This window comes from Opisthorchis viverrini (assembly GCF_000715545.1).
Source record: "Opisthorchis viverrini unplaced genomic scaffold scaffold2057, whole genome shotgun sequence".
Taxonomy (NCBI): Eukaryota; Metazoa; Platyhelminthes; class Trematoda; order Opisthorchiida; family Opisthorchiidae; genus Opisthorchis; species Opisthorchis viverrini.
The window spans coordinates 1,834-21,416 of NW_008752361.1; the positions used below are offsets into that span (position 1 = coordinate 1,834).

General features: G+C 44.7%; 2 protein-coding genes across 2 annotated transcripts in view; one reads left to right on the plus strand and one right to left on the minus strand.

The window, feature by feature from the left end:
• Positions 1 to 19,583, plus strand: part of T265_15652 (hypothetical protein) — a gene marked incomplete at both ends in the record, with an annotated part of 78,968 nt that overhangs the window by 1,616 nt on the left and 57,769 nt on the right. The gene's annotated exons all lie outside the window — the stretch shown is intronic.
• Positions 1,896 to 16,828, minus strand: T265_11995 (hypothetical protein; the record flags this gene model as incomplete). The annotated part of the gene is made up of 10 exons (XM_009178868.1): positions 1,896 to 2,221; positions 3,136 to 3,252; positions 4,518 to 4,588; positions 7,843 to 8,014; positions 8,158 to 8,306; positions 11,552 to 11,619; positions 13,769 to 13,822; positions 15,195 to 15,371; positions 16,638 to 16,753; positions 16,789 to 16,828. The coding sequence occupies 8 exons, from the start codon at positions 15,263 to 15,265 to the stop codon at positions 2,168 to 2,170; spliced, it is 756 nt and encodes a 251-aa protein (XP_009177132.1).

Genomic DNA, 19,583 nt, shown 5'->3' on the forward strand with positions numbered 1-19,583 from the left:
TCGCCGAGGCAGTAGAAATCGCCAAGCACCCCAGTGTTAATAGAATAGAAGGTGTGGAACTGGCAAGCATGTGGAGGACGGTTCTGGATCAGCCGAGCTGACACGTGTTGGTGTGCGGTCATCAGAAGGAAGAGTAGTCATCGCCTGAAGTCCACTTGACCTCAACCCCCTCAAACCAAACTGTCGGAGAACTCACGACCCCACAAAGACCAGAAAAAATCAACCAGTGGCAACCGAGGTGAATCATCAACTGAAGAACCCTGAAGTGGAAAATTAATGAACCAAACCCGATCAGAATTAATTTGAGCCCCCCCCCCCAATCCACCAAAGCAAGATTTTGACAACTTCACTAACCGATAAGAGCCATTAATTGACACTCAACACGGATCCAGTGTGAAAATTCGAAGAGGATTGACTTACTGATTGGTTCCCCGTCTGCCTTATAACCTGGCCAATTTGGTGACCTGCTCACTTGGCCTGATGAAGCATTTGTGTCAAAAGCGAAACGTTGCCCAAGCTCTTCTGAAACTTCAGATTTGATTTTTTTGCCTAAAGCTCTACGGTGCTTGAGAACATTTCCACATCTGAATTTGTTGATACATATGGCGGTTAGAAACGACTGGACTCGTAAACACGCTCCAGCGTTTGAAAGCTGACATACACCTCATGTGGCATCTCCGAAAATAAACGATATATCTAGAAATGGCTGAACACTCTCAAGATAAAACTATTGTGACCGCCGCTTCTGTTCAGTGCTAGTTCACTTCTTCCACTATTTGCATGTGCTAAGAACTAAACTGTGAAAACCAACGGCATTTGCTCAGTTCAGGTAAAACGCAAAATAACCTCAAGAAGGAGGAAAGTAACCAGTGTAGTGACGCAATAGGTTCTTGCAGGTGTGTACAAACAGCAAAAAAAGTTTGAGTGGTAGTTTTGGTAACCCGTTATCTAAACGGCTCATTGGAGTATCGGTCATGTGTAACTTTTCACGGGGTGGTAAACTCGTGAATGACATTGCTACAGAACACCGTCCGATGGGATCAGGACATGCAAAATCCGATGAACACGACAAGTTCATGCATTTGAAGGGTTGCACTATTGGCAGATTTGAGTTCCCTGCTGCAGCTACCACCTACCAATAACGAGGATTCCCATCATTTATGCTTTCACGCTCATCTTCAAGGGTCCGGAAGAATATTTCAACATTTGGATTTCCTCATTACAGCGAACTTCCGAAATGCAGCAACTTTGATCTGTACAAATACTAGCAAGAAAAATTGATCGGACGGTCAATAGTTAACCGTCTCATGACCGGTCCGCATCGCTGTCTCATAGCCTTCATCGCGGTATCTTAAGCTGACGAAAATCCCCAAATATCATGCGCAAAGGACTACACTTAGGGGATGTGACAGATACTAAATTCGGTCTGTTCAGTGGGTTATCCAGATTGCCATCCAATAACTTGGATACAGTGGATCATACCTGAATCTGTTTCAATATGCTGTTCAGTGGACGAAACAGCTGTTCGGTACTTGCTAGGAGGGTGTCAATGAGATCACCTATTCGAATTAAGAATGTCTGAGCCATCTCGCCCCCTCTATGACTAACGAAGAGTGTTTAATTCCGAAAACATGTAGCAGCACACTACCGTACATTTCATTTTCTTGAATGTCTACCCTCATCAGCGCGAGTCAAGCTTCGGTCTAAAGGCACGGGGTTGGAGACCAGGTCGTTAGAGTAGCCTCCCAGCAAACAACCGTACTGTAACCTTTGGAGGGTTCGTATCTAACAGCTATTTCGATCACACAGTACATATTTCAACCACTATTCCCATGTCCCCTTAAGATATAGCGTTTGTTTGGTTCGTCGTTGGTCAACCAAACGGTAATGAAGGTGCAGCATCCAGAAAACTGGCTAAAAACTGACGTTGACGTGCAGCTGGTATCTATTGTTAGGTGATTCGGGCAAGGAAATAAACGAAATTTGGTGGAACCGTGATCTGTGAAAAAGTATCTGTAGAAAACAGTTTAGTTGATAGTTGTGGAAGGCAAACGTCAGGTCAAAAGGTTAATACAATCAATCAATGGTCGAGATAATCCATCCGTGCAAACGACGATGGGCAAGTTAAACATGAGTAGACTACGAAGTACAAATCTATGAAAGTCCTTCATGTGATTAGAGGTTGTTCTTCTGAGGCAGGGAGAACGTATCGATACCGTACCTATAGAATGGGGAAAGAAGTATCGGTGGCATATAAATATATCACGCAGATACCGTCCGACGAAAGCTATGTGGGGTAGTAACGAATCATGAACGGTGGCTGGAGTGAAACAGCACGAAATCCATTCAACAAAAAGTGAATCCAAAGCATCCATCACTCAACTAGGTCAGTACCAGAATATCTGTGCTCGCCTCGTTTTAACTATTTACGAGGATGCTACATGACGTATGCTTGTTCCGCGTGATGGAGAGATCTATAAACGAGCGGAAAAAAGGCGGTAGCCAGTAGGCAGGTAGACGGCATGTGACAACAATAATTCCATTGTGTGTGTGGCGGTTACTGTGTCTGTAGTGCAGAGCGCCACCGTCTTGGATCTCAGTGCAGCCAGTGAACAAATATATTAGAATATGTTTGTAATGTAATACTCATAAGGTTGCTGAAAATTCGTCGACAGCCCACGACCAGTTTCGCCCTTTTTGGGGCCCACCAGGTAGGGGCAATCCCCGGGTTTCCGTCAACCTTATGTTTTACTTGAAACCAAATTGCACGAAATTAGCGAATATACACTCACTTGCAAACTAATTTGGTTTTCGAGAGACCTCACCTGGACCCAGCTGAATCTCTCGTTTGTGATGTTCTCAGTTGCCTGGTAAATACTGACCACAGTGATATCATGATCGTCGGAAGTAGACTACTTATACCGTATCGATGGACACACCAGTATGGCAGACTCATTCTACACAACATATCTCCACATATAGAGGCCTTCATGTGACTAACAACCGAAAGAAAAAGGTTTTTTCCTCTTTGTTATGGTTGTTAAGGCAAAGCCCAACGCTCACGGGCCAGGATGTACGAGCTTCCACACTCCGGGGTCTTTCGACACAGGAAGGTAAAATGGAGTTACAACTCACCTTCACAGGATCCAGCTGGTAGTCCCGCAACTCGTAGGTCATTGTGAGGAAGTGGCACAAAAAGGCAAACGCCATCACCCATTCGAAGGTGGTACTTAGCGCATGATAGACGTAGCGCTACAAGAAAGAACGTGGAAGGCATGGCATATAACACGGGCGGTAGTTTTGTGTAGTATGAGTGAATGGAGTGGTAAAAATGGAATAGACTGAAATTGCCGGATGCATGCATCATTGAGAGCGGTCTTCGTCAAGGAATGCATGACAGAACCAAGTGCCTAACCCAAACATGGCTAAACTGCTGTTGTGTGAACTGTGATTAGTGTAACATTAACGCTTCACGGATGTTGGGTTAGTATGTATTATGCATAACCTCCCAATCTTGGAAACGAGCTGCAGGTCACATGGAGTCTGCTATGCTTGAACCGCTTTCTTTTGGGGTAGGTAATTCGGCTGCCAGACCTGTTGTCATGTGGATGATTCCGGATTCAGACAGCAACCCTGCGCCCAACCATTGAGATTTCGTCTCATAATATGCACGCCATCAGAAGTAATTTGATGACATTCAGCTAAGGATTGGGTTCTACATCCAAAATAAGTCGAAACAACCTAGCCAGGGAGGGCAACAAAGATACTCCATGGGCTTTAAGTGACGTCTGTGAAAGTTCGTCTGGCCCAGCAGTCTGATGGTGCCTCGAGGCAGACAAGTACATTAGCACATGATAAACTCAGAGAGAAATCTAAACTCAGACCGTGGATTATGTAGAGCGAGTCGGATAGCTGAGTGGAAGTGCTAAAATCTTCGGCTCATTCGGGACTACACCGATGAGGCGTCATTACAGTTCATTTGAGTACTGTTCAGGACTCCTTTAAGCCAGAGCTGAGTAAAATGCCTGGGAAACATGGCGCTATATGTGGGGTAGCTCGTCCCTAAAGACAATGAATTTACATGCTAAGAAAAGTAAGGCGTAATAAATTCCTCCAAAAATGGTCAGGCTTAATCTAACGACCACAGAGATGGATACGGAGTGATAACACCGATGGTGGGTGTGACTGGTGCGTTTGCCGAGAACATCCAGTTGCACACTGTAGGACCTAACATAATCATCTTGACCTCTATGATCGAGCTTCAGCTTTGTATGCACGTAAATATGCAAAGGCATACATGTATTACGTATAGAAATTACGAAACATTTGTGAGTATTCGTTGTGGACAAAAGTAGGATAGGCCAAAATACAATTCAGCACTTAAAGACGAACATCAGCAGCACTCCTTGGTTGATCAAACTTTAATTGTACCTTGCCGAATTCAACGAGATCCAGAAAGTTGTGATCACTTTTGGGTGATCTAAAGAAGTCATCATACATGGAGAAGACCAGATTACCTCATCATTGGGGTCCCATTTTGCCGGCGGGAGCTTTTTTATTCCTCCACACAGACTGGCGAATAAAAACACTGCAGAAACAGTAAAAACAATGGACGGTAGCAACATTTAGAGGTACGCGATGTAACTAAGTTACTGGTGCTCTTTTAGTTGACGTGTTCGGTGTTTTAGGTTGCACGCCTGGAGATTCTGCAAACGAAATAAACGGTTCAGGCACCATGCTAGAGCAATACGAATATCAGCCACAGAATTTGCATACCTAGGCTTCAGGTACTGGTCACGTGTTCAGAATGCTACTGCTACATACCTGCGATCGGGCACATCAAAGGTGCATCATACTAGGTACAGCCCATTTTGAAAAAGATACACACACAGATACACCGTCCTTGTTCGTGGACTCAATAAAACAGTACATCATCATCATCGACAGCATGACATCAGTGTTCAACACCGATGCTTCACAGCCGTAATAAAACAGTACACTGATGCTACAGCTGACTGTTACGTGTTAGCGATTGCGTTCGTTTCGTTTTGTCAAGGCGCCTCCTTCCGGATGGGAAAGTGAGGGGACAGATATATTTTGAAAACGATCAAGATATGAAAATTCTGAGAACAGGCAATTCATAAAACTGTCTTTTACTAACGCAGCGCTGTGGTTATTCACCCGTCTGAGTAATCAGGGTCTCATTGACGCAATAAAGGTATCAACCTTGCTTGAACCTGGCATTCCGGGAACATTAGATTAGGTCAATGTCCACAGACCAATACTCAGTCAACTAGTATGTTTGCGCATAGTGTTTGTGAGTTGTCCGTGAGGTGCTTTTTCAGATTTAGTATAAGCTATTATACACGCATAGATAGCATTCGGTTAGTCCACAAGGTATATGGAAAGGTGGATGCATTCATCGAATACTTACTGAGCTATGTAGTACAGTTTTACGAGGAAATTAAACCAATCAGATTTAAATACTGGCCTATAACGAACGGGGAAAATACCCCTTAGCCTGTGAAGTCTTGCCCATAAGTGCAAATTGATGAGACCTCCTAAACACTACCTACACGACTAACTAATTTGAAGGAACCAATGCCCCTGACAAACTTGAAGAACGCATGAAGCATTGCACGATATTCCAGATACACTTAGCGGCATCCCTTACATCGAAAAAGGTTGCTGCTCAGTAAATGAGTCCCAAACGGGGGCCAACGATACGATTTGGCGAACAGTGGTGAAGGTGCTCCGACAGCTAAATTTCGAAGTCGGATGTAGGTATAGTAGGACTAAGATGCGCGTTCGATAGCAGATAAAAACAGACTCTCTGCCAGCTTACTGCTGTCTTTCGTTTCGAATTGCAGGCATAAAACGCCTTGGTTTTGGGAGCTGAATGCACCCGATTAACTGTAAAACATTGGGTGCTGTTTGCCTATGAAAGCCTATTCAACATTCAGTTTCAGGCGACGACATACAGAGCTGAGGTCTTCTGTTTCATATCCAGATGTGGAGACCGTCAAGGTGCTGTCACAACACACGATATAGTATATCAGAGTGTTCATTTTCGGACCGGCGGATCTCGCTAGCGGTAAGAATGCCTGCTTTAAGGGTCTCTGAGACAATTTCGCCGACTCGTCAACAACAACATACTTGAAAATTGAAACTGGTACTTTCAGCACAAATCAGTACTGGGCGCTCCAGTTTAGTGGGGAGTATTTCAGTTTTGATACCGTTGGGTTCAGTGTAGGTTCCGTTTGGCCCGCTCAGTGGGACGCTTGTGAACAAACGTTTCATCCTAAAGTTGCCAAATATTTGTTGTGAATGTCAACATTATGAAACATACCTGACAACATAACGTTGCTTGTTATTCATCATCAACCGCACCTGATAGACCAGTAGGTCTGTTTACCTGCATACTTTTAACTAGATTCGAATCCCGCCAGTGAAAGTGACTCTATCACCATCCGCCAAATATCATACTGTTTAGGTGCTCATGTATTCATGGCTATCTACCTCGGCAGAACATACAGATAGGATCAACTAAGAATAGCGAAATATGTTCTAGCCTAACACACCTACCCATAGTAGAAAGGGGAGGTTAAAGAAAAACCTGCATCCAAGCTCTTCCATCGCACGCTTTGTTAGGAAACCATCAAGTGTGAACAACAACGTCGCCTTTGAGACTGTACTTTGATAAACCAAAAAAGGTTCACTCTACTTCGATGAACCGGTCAACACAGTGAAACAGAAACTGTAATAGTGCGGACAAAAGGGATTTGTCGTGTTGTCCGCCCACTTTTGGCGGCGCGACAACTCATTCGCGCAATAAACTAAATTTGCATTTATTTTATTCACTACACTACCTGGTGAAATGCAGTAGACTGTATCCGGAATGCCGGCACAACTGCAATGCATCGTACTCCAGTATGAGTTGCTACTATGTAAACTCTATGGTGAGATACATAGATAAGGATATAACCATTCGTTTCATCGTTTGCTAAACAGGCGTGCATAAAATACAAGAATGAGACGAAACAGGTGTGAGAGAAATCATTCACTAATCCGAATGAAAAACATTCAAGAACATAAACACCCCCTTCGATTAAACTAGATTTTCGTCCAATTCACCGGATTATCTGTGATATCGAGAGAGGATTGGCTTGACGTGCGCGACTTATTTGCTCGTCCATCAGAACTCCTTGACCCAGCACCCGACTACCACCTCAGGCTCCTTGCAACCGTGTGGAGCAACGCTTCAAATGAAGGACAAACACAGGTAGGATTTTCAAATCTGGACTGATGAGATGTGCTCTAGTGTACGAAGATAAATCCAGGTAAGTAAGCAGAGAAGGGTGTGGGTTCGGATGAAGAATTAATCGTCAGAATGGAGAAAGGACCAATCGTTTACAGACCAATCTGTACAAAGGGAACCTGCTACCAAGGAAGATGCCATTGCAAGTGCAAAGCATCAAGGTAAACACCCAAACAAAATACTGGTTTTCGTACTCAATCGCCGTGGAACTCCGTGGCATCAACTATTTCTCCTACGGGAGTTAAGCAAGCGACTAATGGGCCATGGACCACGTCCCCAGGTACGATAGTTCCGGTTTACGTGGGAATCAGTCGAGAGCAAGCATATCCTCGTTTGATGCAGCCTGTCATTAAATTTCGGTTCCTTATTGCGTATAGAAAACCGTTGAATCCGAAGCACACGCCTCAAAAAAAACAATGATCGTATCGTAACAGGTTTCATAAACGAGAAAAACGCAGTAAACAGGGATGAAATATGTCGTCAGCAATTACAAAGGAGAATAAAGACACAGCGAAAAAACTCACTTGCGACAAGCGATACCAAACAGATAAATGCCAAAATCGTACGCAAAACCCACAGCCACTGTGGTGAGTGCAGATGCTTCCGGCTAGCATGACTGCACAAAATGATGTAAAGCGTACCGAAACCGAACGTCATAAGCGCACCAATCAGATGCACTACAAGAAGAGAAGTTTCCTACAAAGGGCAACGAAAAAAGAAGTTTGCCTTGGTAATAAAAGTATGGCGCCGGCAGCGACAGTGAGAATGTATTGGAATGCAAGGTGAGTGAATAGGTTTCGGGACATCTTCGAACGGACATCCGTACAATATGAAATTACCTGAAAGTTTCCCACTATGGATAAACCGACAGCTCCAGCCAAACCGAAACCAAGACTAACATATGCATGTAAGATGTGAGATCTCGGGTTTCCAAGATTTTCGAGTCGATCCATCTGATGGCCATACCAGCAGTATATGGACAAGCAACCTGAAGAGGAGAAAATTAGACTAGGGTGAATACAGGAACCCATCGGTAGTAGAGGTCTATACAGAATTCTAGGAACTCGCGGTGACACTCTTTTGCGTCAGATAGATCTTAAATACTGACCCAACTACATATAGAGCCGAGGTGAATACGGATACCATGATCGTGACTTCTCGGTTGCAGAAAGGTCGTCCCACCGATTGAACTACCGAGAAGACCGACCTTTCCCTAACGCATTGACTTGAACTTCATACTGATTCGTCACATCTTCACCCATAGTACATGCTTCTCTCCGACATAATGAATCAGGACTTTCTGATGTCCATGTTTATGGTGGCAGTATGAGAGTTTTCCCACGGCGATTTCATTCTAAAAAACGAAATCAATCCACGCTGAAGAGCCGGAGAGCACCATTCAGCTGTTTCATCCTCATTGGGGATCACGAAGCTCCACCTGGATCCGAACTCGCGGTTTACGGCTAAACTAGGCCGTTCGGCGAGGAATGACTGTTTAGCAATGTGATTAACGCGAACGTAGACAGAAGGAAATGTCATTCGTTCTTCAATCATGGAGTTGACATCACGTGGTCACGTACTGACTGACTACCCGAGTGACAACTTCTCAGACAGAAGCTCACTCGTCGTGTGAATTGTTCTCCATCGTGAACCACCCACGGTTTGCTGGCATCTGCTATGATAGTTGTCACAAGGGGATTCGTCGCTTCTTTAGTGGAGGGTTTTCTGGCCGACCCGCTAGTAGCATTGAGGTCGCAGATTTGTATATCCCTGAAGATTGGTGAGATGCGGACTGCTGATGATCCCCAGTAAGGATAAAGCCAGGCTCTAACGATCAAACAGCGAAAGTGAGTAATTGACTGAGCGGTGACATTACCGCTGCGCGTGACTTGCTGCAAGATCGGCTTTCCCTTCGTTACCAGTTATTCTCTGAAGAAACATTAACTTATGAAAAAGTTTCTTCGAAATCCATCATTCACCAAGGAGATCGTAGGCATCGTTGAAACTGCTCGGAGGTCGAACCCTAGCGTGATTCTCCTCAGATCTTGAAAACACTGTTGAGGCTTCCATTATTGACATTAGCTGACTAATAACAACCAGCACACAAATAAACGGATGGTACCATGAACATAAGGAGGGTGGCCATGCATGTGTTCTCCAAACAGACAACATTACAAAAATAGGAACAGCAGGAAGCGTTGCCTTCTATATGCTTGTTAGACGACGTAACCAAGTACGAGCAAAGAATGTGGAGCAGAGCCGTTTTTTGTTGGAGTTTACACAAATCGAGCCGCCGGTATGATTTACGGCGACGAATCCGGGATCACAGGTGGTCCCATGTGACCTACCACGCCTTGCTGAGACTGTGGTTCATGAATGAGACAAAAGGCACACTCTACGGTGGAACGTCACAAAAGTTGTTGCCTTGAAAAGGCCTCATTTTCAGTCTAAGCGTTCGGTTTCACGATATGTCTGTTGGTACACATGTCTTGTTTTTCTCTGGAACTGGATACGACAACTGGCCAAACTTTGAACTAGTCGAGAATCACTCTCACACAGCGTCACCGTTAGTAAAAAGCAAGGATGGTGTTGTGATGATGTGCGGTCAAAGAGCAAGGTGTTTAAATGAGGGGTTCTGTTTTTGATAGAATCCACACAAAACAGTCACTTCTAAGGATACCACGCACAGGTGGCGACACTACAATTTCGCCATGGGAAGAGCTAACACCTAAATTTTTTAGTGAAGTATTCGAATTAAAAACTAGAATGTTCATATACATACCGGAAAGAGTAGGTATGAAAATCGGACAAAGTCCCGCAGGCATTTGAGAGCCCGGTCAAAGTGCCGGCTGCGAGAGTTTCACCCCTTGTTGGGGTTTCTGGATGTTCACCCGAAGACATTGAGTATCACCCCTTGTGGGGTTTCTGGATGTTCACCTGAAGACATTGAGTATTGCTTTCTATTTCAAACAACCTAAATAATTCTGCTACACGGTTTTTTTGTATTTTACCCGTAAAGTGTAAGGTGATGCTGGATTCAAACCCAGTCCTCATGCTTGAAGACGGACCGACTGATATGGTAGATAAATTTGTCCACCTGGACAGTTGTATCGCTTCTGGTGGATTGACTGGAGACGAGATTACTTGTCGAATCGGGAATGCCAGAGTAGATTTTTCCAGCCTCCTGTGGCGCCAGCATGATGTCAGTTTGTCTGTTAAGAGCAAGGTAGACACTGAAGCAGTGTGATCCATACTGATTTGTGGATAAAATACATATTCTCCACGTGCAGGAGACATGAAAAAGTATCAGTATTTGACCATCGGTGTCTCTGAAGCACTGATCGGCTCGGGTGGGAACATTGGAGTAGCAATGCTAAGGTACACTAGATGGGTTAGTTATACTCTTTTCATTGGTTACGCTGTTTGAGACGGTACTTCGCATGTCAGATGATTATCTCTTAATATACCCCAGGCAGTGTGCTGAGTGGAAACAATCGAGAGGTGGATAGTTTATGGCTCGGTAACGAAGTATTAAGGCAGTAACCAGTAAAGTTAGTCAGGAGAACAATTGTCACCTCCCTGGCTTGGCGAAGTGCTGCTTATGCCAGTTGACCGACTTCCTCGAAGGGTTCTTTTCGCATAACCACTTGAAAGAGGAGACGAGCGAGAGATCAAACAATGACTTGGCAGCAAAGTATAAAAGCCGTTACCAGCAAACTCAGCTGCGGTGGTCATTGATGTCTTCCTGGATGGGGACTCAGGTTAATGACACTGACAGACACGGCTCAATCAAGCGATCAATAGCCTTCCTTCATCAAAACTAGCGCGTCCAATGCGTAGCTGCCCACTTCAAAACATACTGCTTATACCACCACAACTTTGCTACGTCCCCAAGGCACTTCTATTGTTCGGCGACCGAGTAGAAACCGTAACCAACGTAACCTTAGTATATGGTTTATATCCGGTGAACTGAATTAATTACGTTAGCAGCCCAAACAAAACGGCTAGACAGATGATCACCCGATTGAAACACCTAAGAACAAAAGAGAAAAGAATTTGACAACTCGAAAAATGCATGATATAATCCATCATAATCTGTTAACAGCTGAAGAAAAAGTCACAAACTCCTTAAGCCAGAGTCCTGAAGCTGTTTCGTCGCTAGGAGATGGAGGATAGATATATCGAGCAGAAGTAATGGCAAACTAGTCTACATACGTGTGACAATGAACTCACCTAAAAATGCGCACAAATTCAGAAACTGTCCAAAAACACAGCTCTCGGGAGCAAGCGCGCCCGTGTCACTGAAACGCAACGTAGGTTTGAAGCAGTCAAAAACAGGACCGGATAACACGTGACAAAATTTGGAAAGGGGCGGAAGATAAAGTGGTCATGTGGTCACTTATGAGGTTCATTAAATTCAAAAGTCGAGGAAAACAAGAGGACCGAAGTTCCGCGGGGTCACTTGGGGTAAAAACGGAGCGAAGCTGAATGTAACTCATGAGCTGGGACGCTTAAATGGCATGAGAGGCGTACCGAATTCCACTGCTGAGTTGTCGCGGGGGATTGTTAGGTTTTATACTGGCCTCCTAGCGGATGAATGGTGTATGTCCCGTTAACTCTCGGGCGACTAGACCGTCAGAAACACATGTATTTTTAAAACCGCATAGAAGGGTTCAGAAAAGTTCACCATGACTATAAAACATGTGGTGTCGGGTTTCTTGCGATAATGCATCCATCCGCTATTACCCAGTCATACTCCTTGGAGTCGTAGATAAATATGGCGCTATCAGTGGTGCTCCTCTGCACTGGGTTATAGCCACAGAGCAATAGACTTCATGACGACAAATGCAAACGCCTAACATATTCAACTAAAAAGGGACGGCGGCTGGTTAGTAAACAAGAAAGTCACAATCAAGTGCACAAGGACAACTACCATCCTGCACAGCAAGCCAACGTGTCTTTTTGGATTCGTAGTCTAGTCACGATTCTAACCCAACACACTACAAGTAATATAAACTAGGAGCGAACTGACTAATTCTTCTAGTAAGAATCGGCGATCAAACTGATGCAAAATGCCTAGTTGTTGTTACATTAAGGATAACATCAAGCTGATTGTGGTGACGCTATGCAACTACTTTGGAGTGTAACTCCATCCAATTATGCCAGCAGCAAGCACCGTTAGATGGGCTGGGAACAAGCCATAAGATCCGAAAAGTATGGTCAAACCGGTTGGGTACTCAGACTTCTGGAACATCAGCCTGTCAATCAACACAACTAGTAGGCGCCATTAAGTTACACGAGATTATTCCACATATTTTAGCAGGTGCCATCAGCCACCTGATCGATCAGTCACATTAGTCATCACTTGAGTGAGGAAGTCAATGCGCTTTTAGCACGAAGCTGCAATGACCTAAACACTACTATTAATGTAATGGTGTTCCTAGACTGCGTTCTGCTTCGTCTAGTGGTCGACCAATTCGTCTGCAAACAGTCGGCCGAATTTAGTGAACAGTAAAATGAGAAAATCGGTTATTGAGGATCTGATGAGTATTGCTCACAGTGTGGCGCGACCACCTGTGGTTGTGAGAACAATGATCACTGTACTGTTTCGACTAAGTTTCCTATACTACAAAGTGGCGTAATAAAACTATCGCATTTTCCCAAAATCCGGTGGTGAGTGCAACAACAGTCCTCGAATAGACCTCCTTGTCTCCATCATGAATTCCAAGCATTACAGATGAAGACCCATATATTCGTAAAGTTAGCGTGGCTTTCCAAAGATTCCATACACTGCAGAGGTCGATAGTACACGACAAGTAAAAGATCCTAGGTCAAGTGGATCACACTTTGGATAAATAGCAGCCGTTCGAGTCCACTTACTCATTAAGCCATCTTCAGGCATCCCACCGTCCACACGCTTTCTACAATGAGGTGACGAAGACCGTAAGTCTCTTGTGTATGAGCCAGCTCTTCATCCCAAAACTCTCGTGAAAGTGGAATCATAATGGCCAAAACAATCGTAACCTGATAGGCGACCTATATCTGGAGATCCGAACTAACAATCCATGGTTGTGACAACCTGCACTGGTGTACTGGCAGTCACCCAACTTCCTTCCAATCAGTAAACACACTAATGATCGGGGAACCAGCATGAGGGACTCACTACTAGCGAAATTCACTCATTTGCATACCAATTTGGTTTTGATTGGAGAATAGCCTGGAGACAAGCTGAATCTCTCGTTTATGATATTTATTATTACGTCCATACAAGTAATCACTATATTTGAGTGGAAGCATAGTTACTGTACATCCGTCTATATCAGCATTTATTTCTGGTATATTGCTGTCTACAATGATGGGAACGGCACCTGTGAACAGTTTACAACATGGACAGGTCAGGGCTATATTTGAAAAAAAAATCGAAATACTTGTAGCGAAAAAGATGCCTACCTGATGTATGGAAACAGGGCAGACACGTCACCCAATGCGGTAGACATGGCGTAACTGAAAACGAACGCGAACAAGAAAGGTGAATGAAAAATCCGAATGACTATAGTGGTCAGCATAGGTTTAACTGTCTAATAAGTGATATAGTAATCAGCAATGAAATGCCTACAAGGTTGTACCGAGGGAAAAGCACTAAACTGTATGAGGGAAACACCTGAAAGTACTGAACCTTGAAGTACCATAAGGTATTCTTCGCCAGACTGCGCCTGTCTAAGGCCAGGTACAAAAACATGCCAGGAAACATCCTCATATACGACGTGATTGAAAAAAAGGAACGAAATTTCACAAAGAGCCGTCATATACTGGGTGATTTATTCACTTGTACGTGAAAGGTTGTGACGAAGATGGGTAGGCTTGAAATACGTGCGCGCGTACGTGAATAGCATTTCTAGTACGAAGGTAACCTATAGTGGTTTTCCATACAACAAGTGGTGTCTTACTCTTCGATGAAAGATGAACCAGAAGGTGGCCCAATGGTGTTAAAATATACAACGGACAGAAAGCGGACAACACAAACAAAGATGAGGCACATACGGTTTCATAATACACCACAACTCGTTGGGAAGACCTAAATAAGCATGCCATAGGTAGGAGACGCACCTACTTCATTGGTGGACACATTAAGATAGGTTGCAGCTTCCAATGGGGTTTTGAACCGACCTCCTGTACTGTAACTAGTCTCTTTGCTGAAAGCTTGCCATGATCTGGTCACGCTAAAGATGATGCACCTTTATCCCAAGGTATTTAGGGGACACCAACGCGTTCTGCTCGTTTGCTACGCAGCCACATGTCCGTGTTGAAAGTTACAAGTTCAGTAGATTTTGGGCTGATCAGATAAAATATAGGCCCTTCGCGTTTGTATGGGTTGGTTTGTACATGTATGAGACATAAGGATTAGGTAATAATGGGCTTAAACATTGACTGCTCCCAATCCCATTTCTTATGGTGTCAGTCAGCTTAAATAGATATCGGATTAAAAGCGCTTCACCGAGTAGAATAATACGACTCTTCAATATTTTGGAAATTCGCTAGGACTAAAGTGCCTTTCCTCCACCGGCACGAGGTTACGATTTACTAATACTCCGTTTTAACTAGATCCAATAAGCACCAGACTGCCACGGTGAGATCAAAGAACCTATAGGTCATACGCCTCAAAGACGGAGTGGCCTGCATGATAGCCAAGGAGGGAACTGCATCAGACAAGGTAACACTGAGTTTTATCCCCTCAATTTTCGCGCTCTCGGATCCCCATTAAAGGAACGCGCCACTCAGAAGAGACCTTTGTCGGTCAATCTTTTCAGAGAAAACTACACAGAACAGAAAGGACGAGTTAAAGAGTCACATGCACAGTGAAGCCACAAAAACTTACGAGACAATGAAAGTGATGATTACTGTCGAACAGAAAACGATTGGTAAGTAGTGTAGTGGGAAGGAATGCATGCTAATCGATTTGTGATCCAATCTTCGGAAACGTTATTCTGGTTGAGAACAGCGAACGAGATTCCCCCGACAATTGGATAAAGATATTCTGGGTAGTACACGGAACCTACGAGTATGAAGAAAGGATTGGAGACCTAGGTTAAAAACACACTTGGTTGCATTATTTTAGAAAGGCACTTGGATGGACAGTCATGAGGGCTAACACAATCAGTTAAGAGTGCATATTTTGTGAAAACTTGGAGGGAGTAGCGACTAATGAATCAGAGCGTCTTGCGTCCGAAAATGAAGAAAGTAGCAAGCTGCTAGCTGCCTTGTGAAGACAAGTATACCAACACACTGAACATACCACTCTGCACTGGTGAGGTCACTTCGAGTTGTGAGGAAACGCTTACAACAAAATTGTCAGAGAACTATTCAACCATCAATCTTGTGAACTTGGGCCTAGCTCATTTCTTCCTTGTTATCCGGGGTGCACGGCATCTGTGCATAAAAAAAGAGTCGAGTTCGGGAATGACACAAGCTCCAGGTAAAAGTAACCGTTGTTAGAGTCTATCCCTGGGCTTCAGTTGCTCCAGTTTGGCCCTGAGTAACTTCCTCGTGTCCTCTTTAGCAGCTTTTCATTGAGAGAGTACAACAGAAAACGGTCTTAAAAATGCAGTCGAACTGAAACCACCAGCTATGATGATTTCACGAGAAATCGAGCAGATTTGGTATAGTTTTGGGAAAGTAAGTCAGGATAACCTACCCAAGTAGAAACAAAGCGAAAGGACAGGACCTAGTCCTATTAGGTAGCATTATCCTGCCGACCCACGAAATGCTTTGTAGCATTGGGGTTTTCATAAGTACTATCCACATTTATTTGGTCTGTATAAACCAATTGGAGTGGGTGGGCTATAATGTCATGGTTGTGCTATATCGATCAGGATCATTAACCACTACGTTGTATCGTCCCGTTGTCCTCACTCGAGAGTTAAACAGGCACTGGCTGATGAAGGTGGATCAGGAGCACGATGACGTTTGAGGAGAGATACACACTCAGACACTTCTTAGAAGGAAGGGGGCTTCATATTTACATTCTACGTTTTCTTTAAAAGCTGACGGTTCAGGCAGGGGGTGGCAGGTATCCAAGGGAATTGTTGTTCGAAGTATTGTGCCAACGGTCCAAACGTTTTACCTTGCTGGATATCAAATAAATATTGTAATCCTTGATGATTTCGTTGAGGCACTGTGCCTATCTACCTTGAGCTTTCTGCTCGTTGAAAAAGAATAACTATAGTGTCACAGAAAACAGTCGGTCGGGGCGTATGTAAACGAAAATGGAACAAAGTACGACAACTTCCAAAAATTCCTTTACAGGCCTTGTCAAACGAACCTCATAGAAGCGACTATCAACAGGTAGCCAATCAAGCAGGGACGCTTCCCCTCCAGTGCTCACCACAGTACCCAGCTGCAGCGGCTTCCGCATAACCAGAGGTGCGCAGTCAGATGCTGGAAGTGAGCGAGGGAGCAGTCAGTTCAATTACGGTACTTGTGTCCCGGATCCTTGGTTCTGATAGACATCATGCTTCAATGAAGAGAGGATTCAGCGTACGAGCAAGAGTCGCAAGTCTTCCTGTTGGATTCAGTGTGAATACGCTAAAGACAGTTAAGCAGAACGGCTTTCATGGTTTGCCAATAGACTTCTGGGTGTTTAGGGCTGTTAGTGAAGTCGGACGCACAGAAGCTGCAACTCGGTGGGATAAGAAGTGAGCAAAGCGGTCAGTCCTAGTGATGAGAACTACCGAGAGGAAATTCAAATTAGAATGGAATAGGATAGAAGAGGCAATAAACGAGTGTAAGAAGGGAGACGTTCACCTATCTTACACGTGAGCTGTTCGTAGGTTGTGGACCGAAAGGCATGGGAAAAGCCTGATTTTTTCAAGCTGTGGCATTCGCTATCCACACTCCACAAACGCGGAGTGTGTTGCATTTATACGTAGATCAAAATGCGTTGACTCAACGGCTGGCGATATTGAACGTTTTTTCCAAAAAGTTCGGCGCTTCGAATTTTGAATCACGGATCAGAATTCTTCGGGTTAACAGTTTCCTCGTGTTCGTTGGCCTGAGACTAAGTAGGCAATTATCATCCGTGAATTGCATGTCCGACATGGTTGATATATCGGCTTGTGCTTAATGCTACATAGCACCCTGATGAGTTGGTGAATGTCGCTGTTGACCAAATCGCTGACACGTTCCATGTTGTTTTGTTTAATGCAATGTGTTTCGCATACTCACAACCGAACTATGAAAAATAGAGATCAATTGGTCATTTCGCCTTTGTGTTCACACACCCATTCCAGCTGTTACGCAGGCCAGCTTGTCAGTTTTTCTCGTTACAGACACCCAACAGTGGCGTTACACTTACAAATCCAAAGATCAAGGGCTCTAATCCGATCAAAGTGTTTGAGATCCCTCAATCCAACAAACCTGGGCATCTGCAATAACCACCAACACCGTACACACACTATTCAAGACTGACATAGTGTGCTATTCAAGGGAGATTTGGATGATTAGTTCTCCGTGTTTCTAAAAACTCTAGTGATTTTCTGTGTCAAGGACGTAGCTGCCAATTTACAAAATACCGATTGTTTTCGAAACCTTTCTGAAAAGATAACTTATCAATCAGGTTCAAACTTTTGGTAACTGGCTGAAAATTGTAATAGGCCTCCTGTCTTGCTCGAGGTGGCACTTTGGACAGAACAGTATGTACTGAGCAAAGAGATCAAGAGTCTCCAAGGTCGTTGAACACAGTTGAATGTTTGGTCTATAGTGTCCAGGGATCCCTGGCCCCTAGCTTCGTGTGGCAGTTTAAAAGCACGAAGCCTGTTCAGCTATACTGGGTGGAAGGTGCCCAGGGGGGATTCCACGGGGCCTCATAACAGGCTAGTCAGCAGGCAGGTAGATAACAACTTCTCGGCCCTCCAAAATCTGAACTAGCATAGTAATTGTTTCACAGTCCGACATTTGACCTAAAGACTTCGAGATAGGACCCAAACAACCCTCATATTTAGGTTCTGAACCACTGCAGCGTCTCGGCTTACGTGCAGCTACGAAGACGCAACGATGAAAAATCCCATGATGTTTGATCATCGGTGTCTCCGCAGCATTGGTGAGGTCTGGTGGGAACATCGAATGCCGAGGTACACCAGACGGTCTTAGGAAAAAGCAACCTGCCCGCGATAGATGGATTACTCACGCTCCATAGGTTGCGCTGGTTGGGACATGTATTCCGCATACCAGAAGACCGTCTGGCTCACAGAACTTTTTTCTCCCAGCCCTGTGTTGAGTGAAAGCGACCAAAAGGTGGATAATGTATGACCTGGCAAAGAAGCACTAACCAGTGAACTTGGTCGGGTGGGCAACTGCCCTCCTGATGGATGGGGACTCCATGACTCAAATCACCAGTGGTCATTGACATTGGCAAAGTCTCACAGTCAGTGGCCTCGTGCATCAAAGCCATCGTCTTCAATGCGTAGCTATGCAATTTCCGAACAAAGTGAACCTGCCTTCGCCTCCAAGGCTTGGTTGTATGTTCCACGATTGTCGAACACATCGTTGTCTCAGAACCATAGTTCGTGTGGGCTGGCGTCCGCGAATCCGTAATGAGGCAGTCAGAAATCGCGTTTTCGGCTGTGCAACGCGTAATTCCGTTGAGGAATGTGTCCACCATCAGAAGCTGCGTTGGTTGGGACATGTGTTGCGTATGCCGAACCATCGTTTGCCGACGAGAGGGCTGTTTTCCATGCTCAATTCAGAGTGGCGTAAACAGAGAGCTGGCCAACCCTTGACTTGGCAGAGGAGTATGAAGATCACGAAACGCTTGGGTGCTGTCGGTGCTACTCACCTTCCAGGATGATGACCGTGTGATTCTCACTGTGCCCGGTTAAAGATACTGCAAGATATGGCTGCCAACCGACGTCAGGGGCGTTTTTGTTGTCAGTTTCTACCACATCGCCTGAGTGAATGTCTGGAGGTATCATCATCATCATCATCATTGTCAGCTGTGATAACCGCGTATTCGTCGTACAGTGTAGCTGCCTCAGTTTCGTTCACCGATGATTTGGGGGGAGGGGGAGGTAGCTGCGCATTGCAGGCAGATGACAAATTGGTGCATAAATCCAGTACTGTCAGTGGGCTGGCAAATGGTGGGGGGTTGGAAAAGGAAAAAAATAAATCGTTCAGCTGTAGCACGCTTTCGGTGCCTAACTGCCATGCCACCCAAAAGGAAGCACGAGGGCTGGGATACTGCCAGGTTGCCCAAGCCTAGACAGGGGAAGTC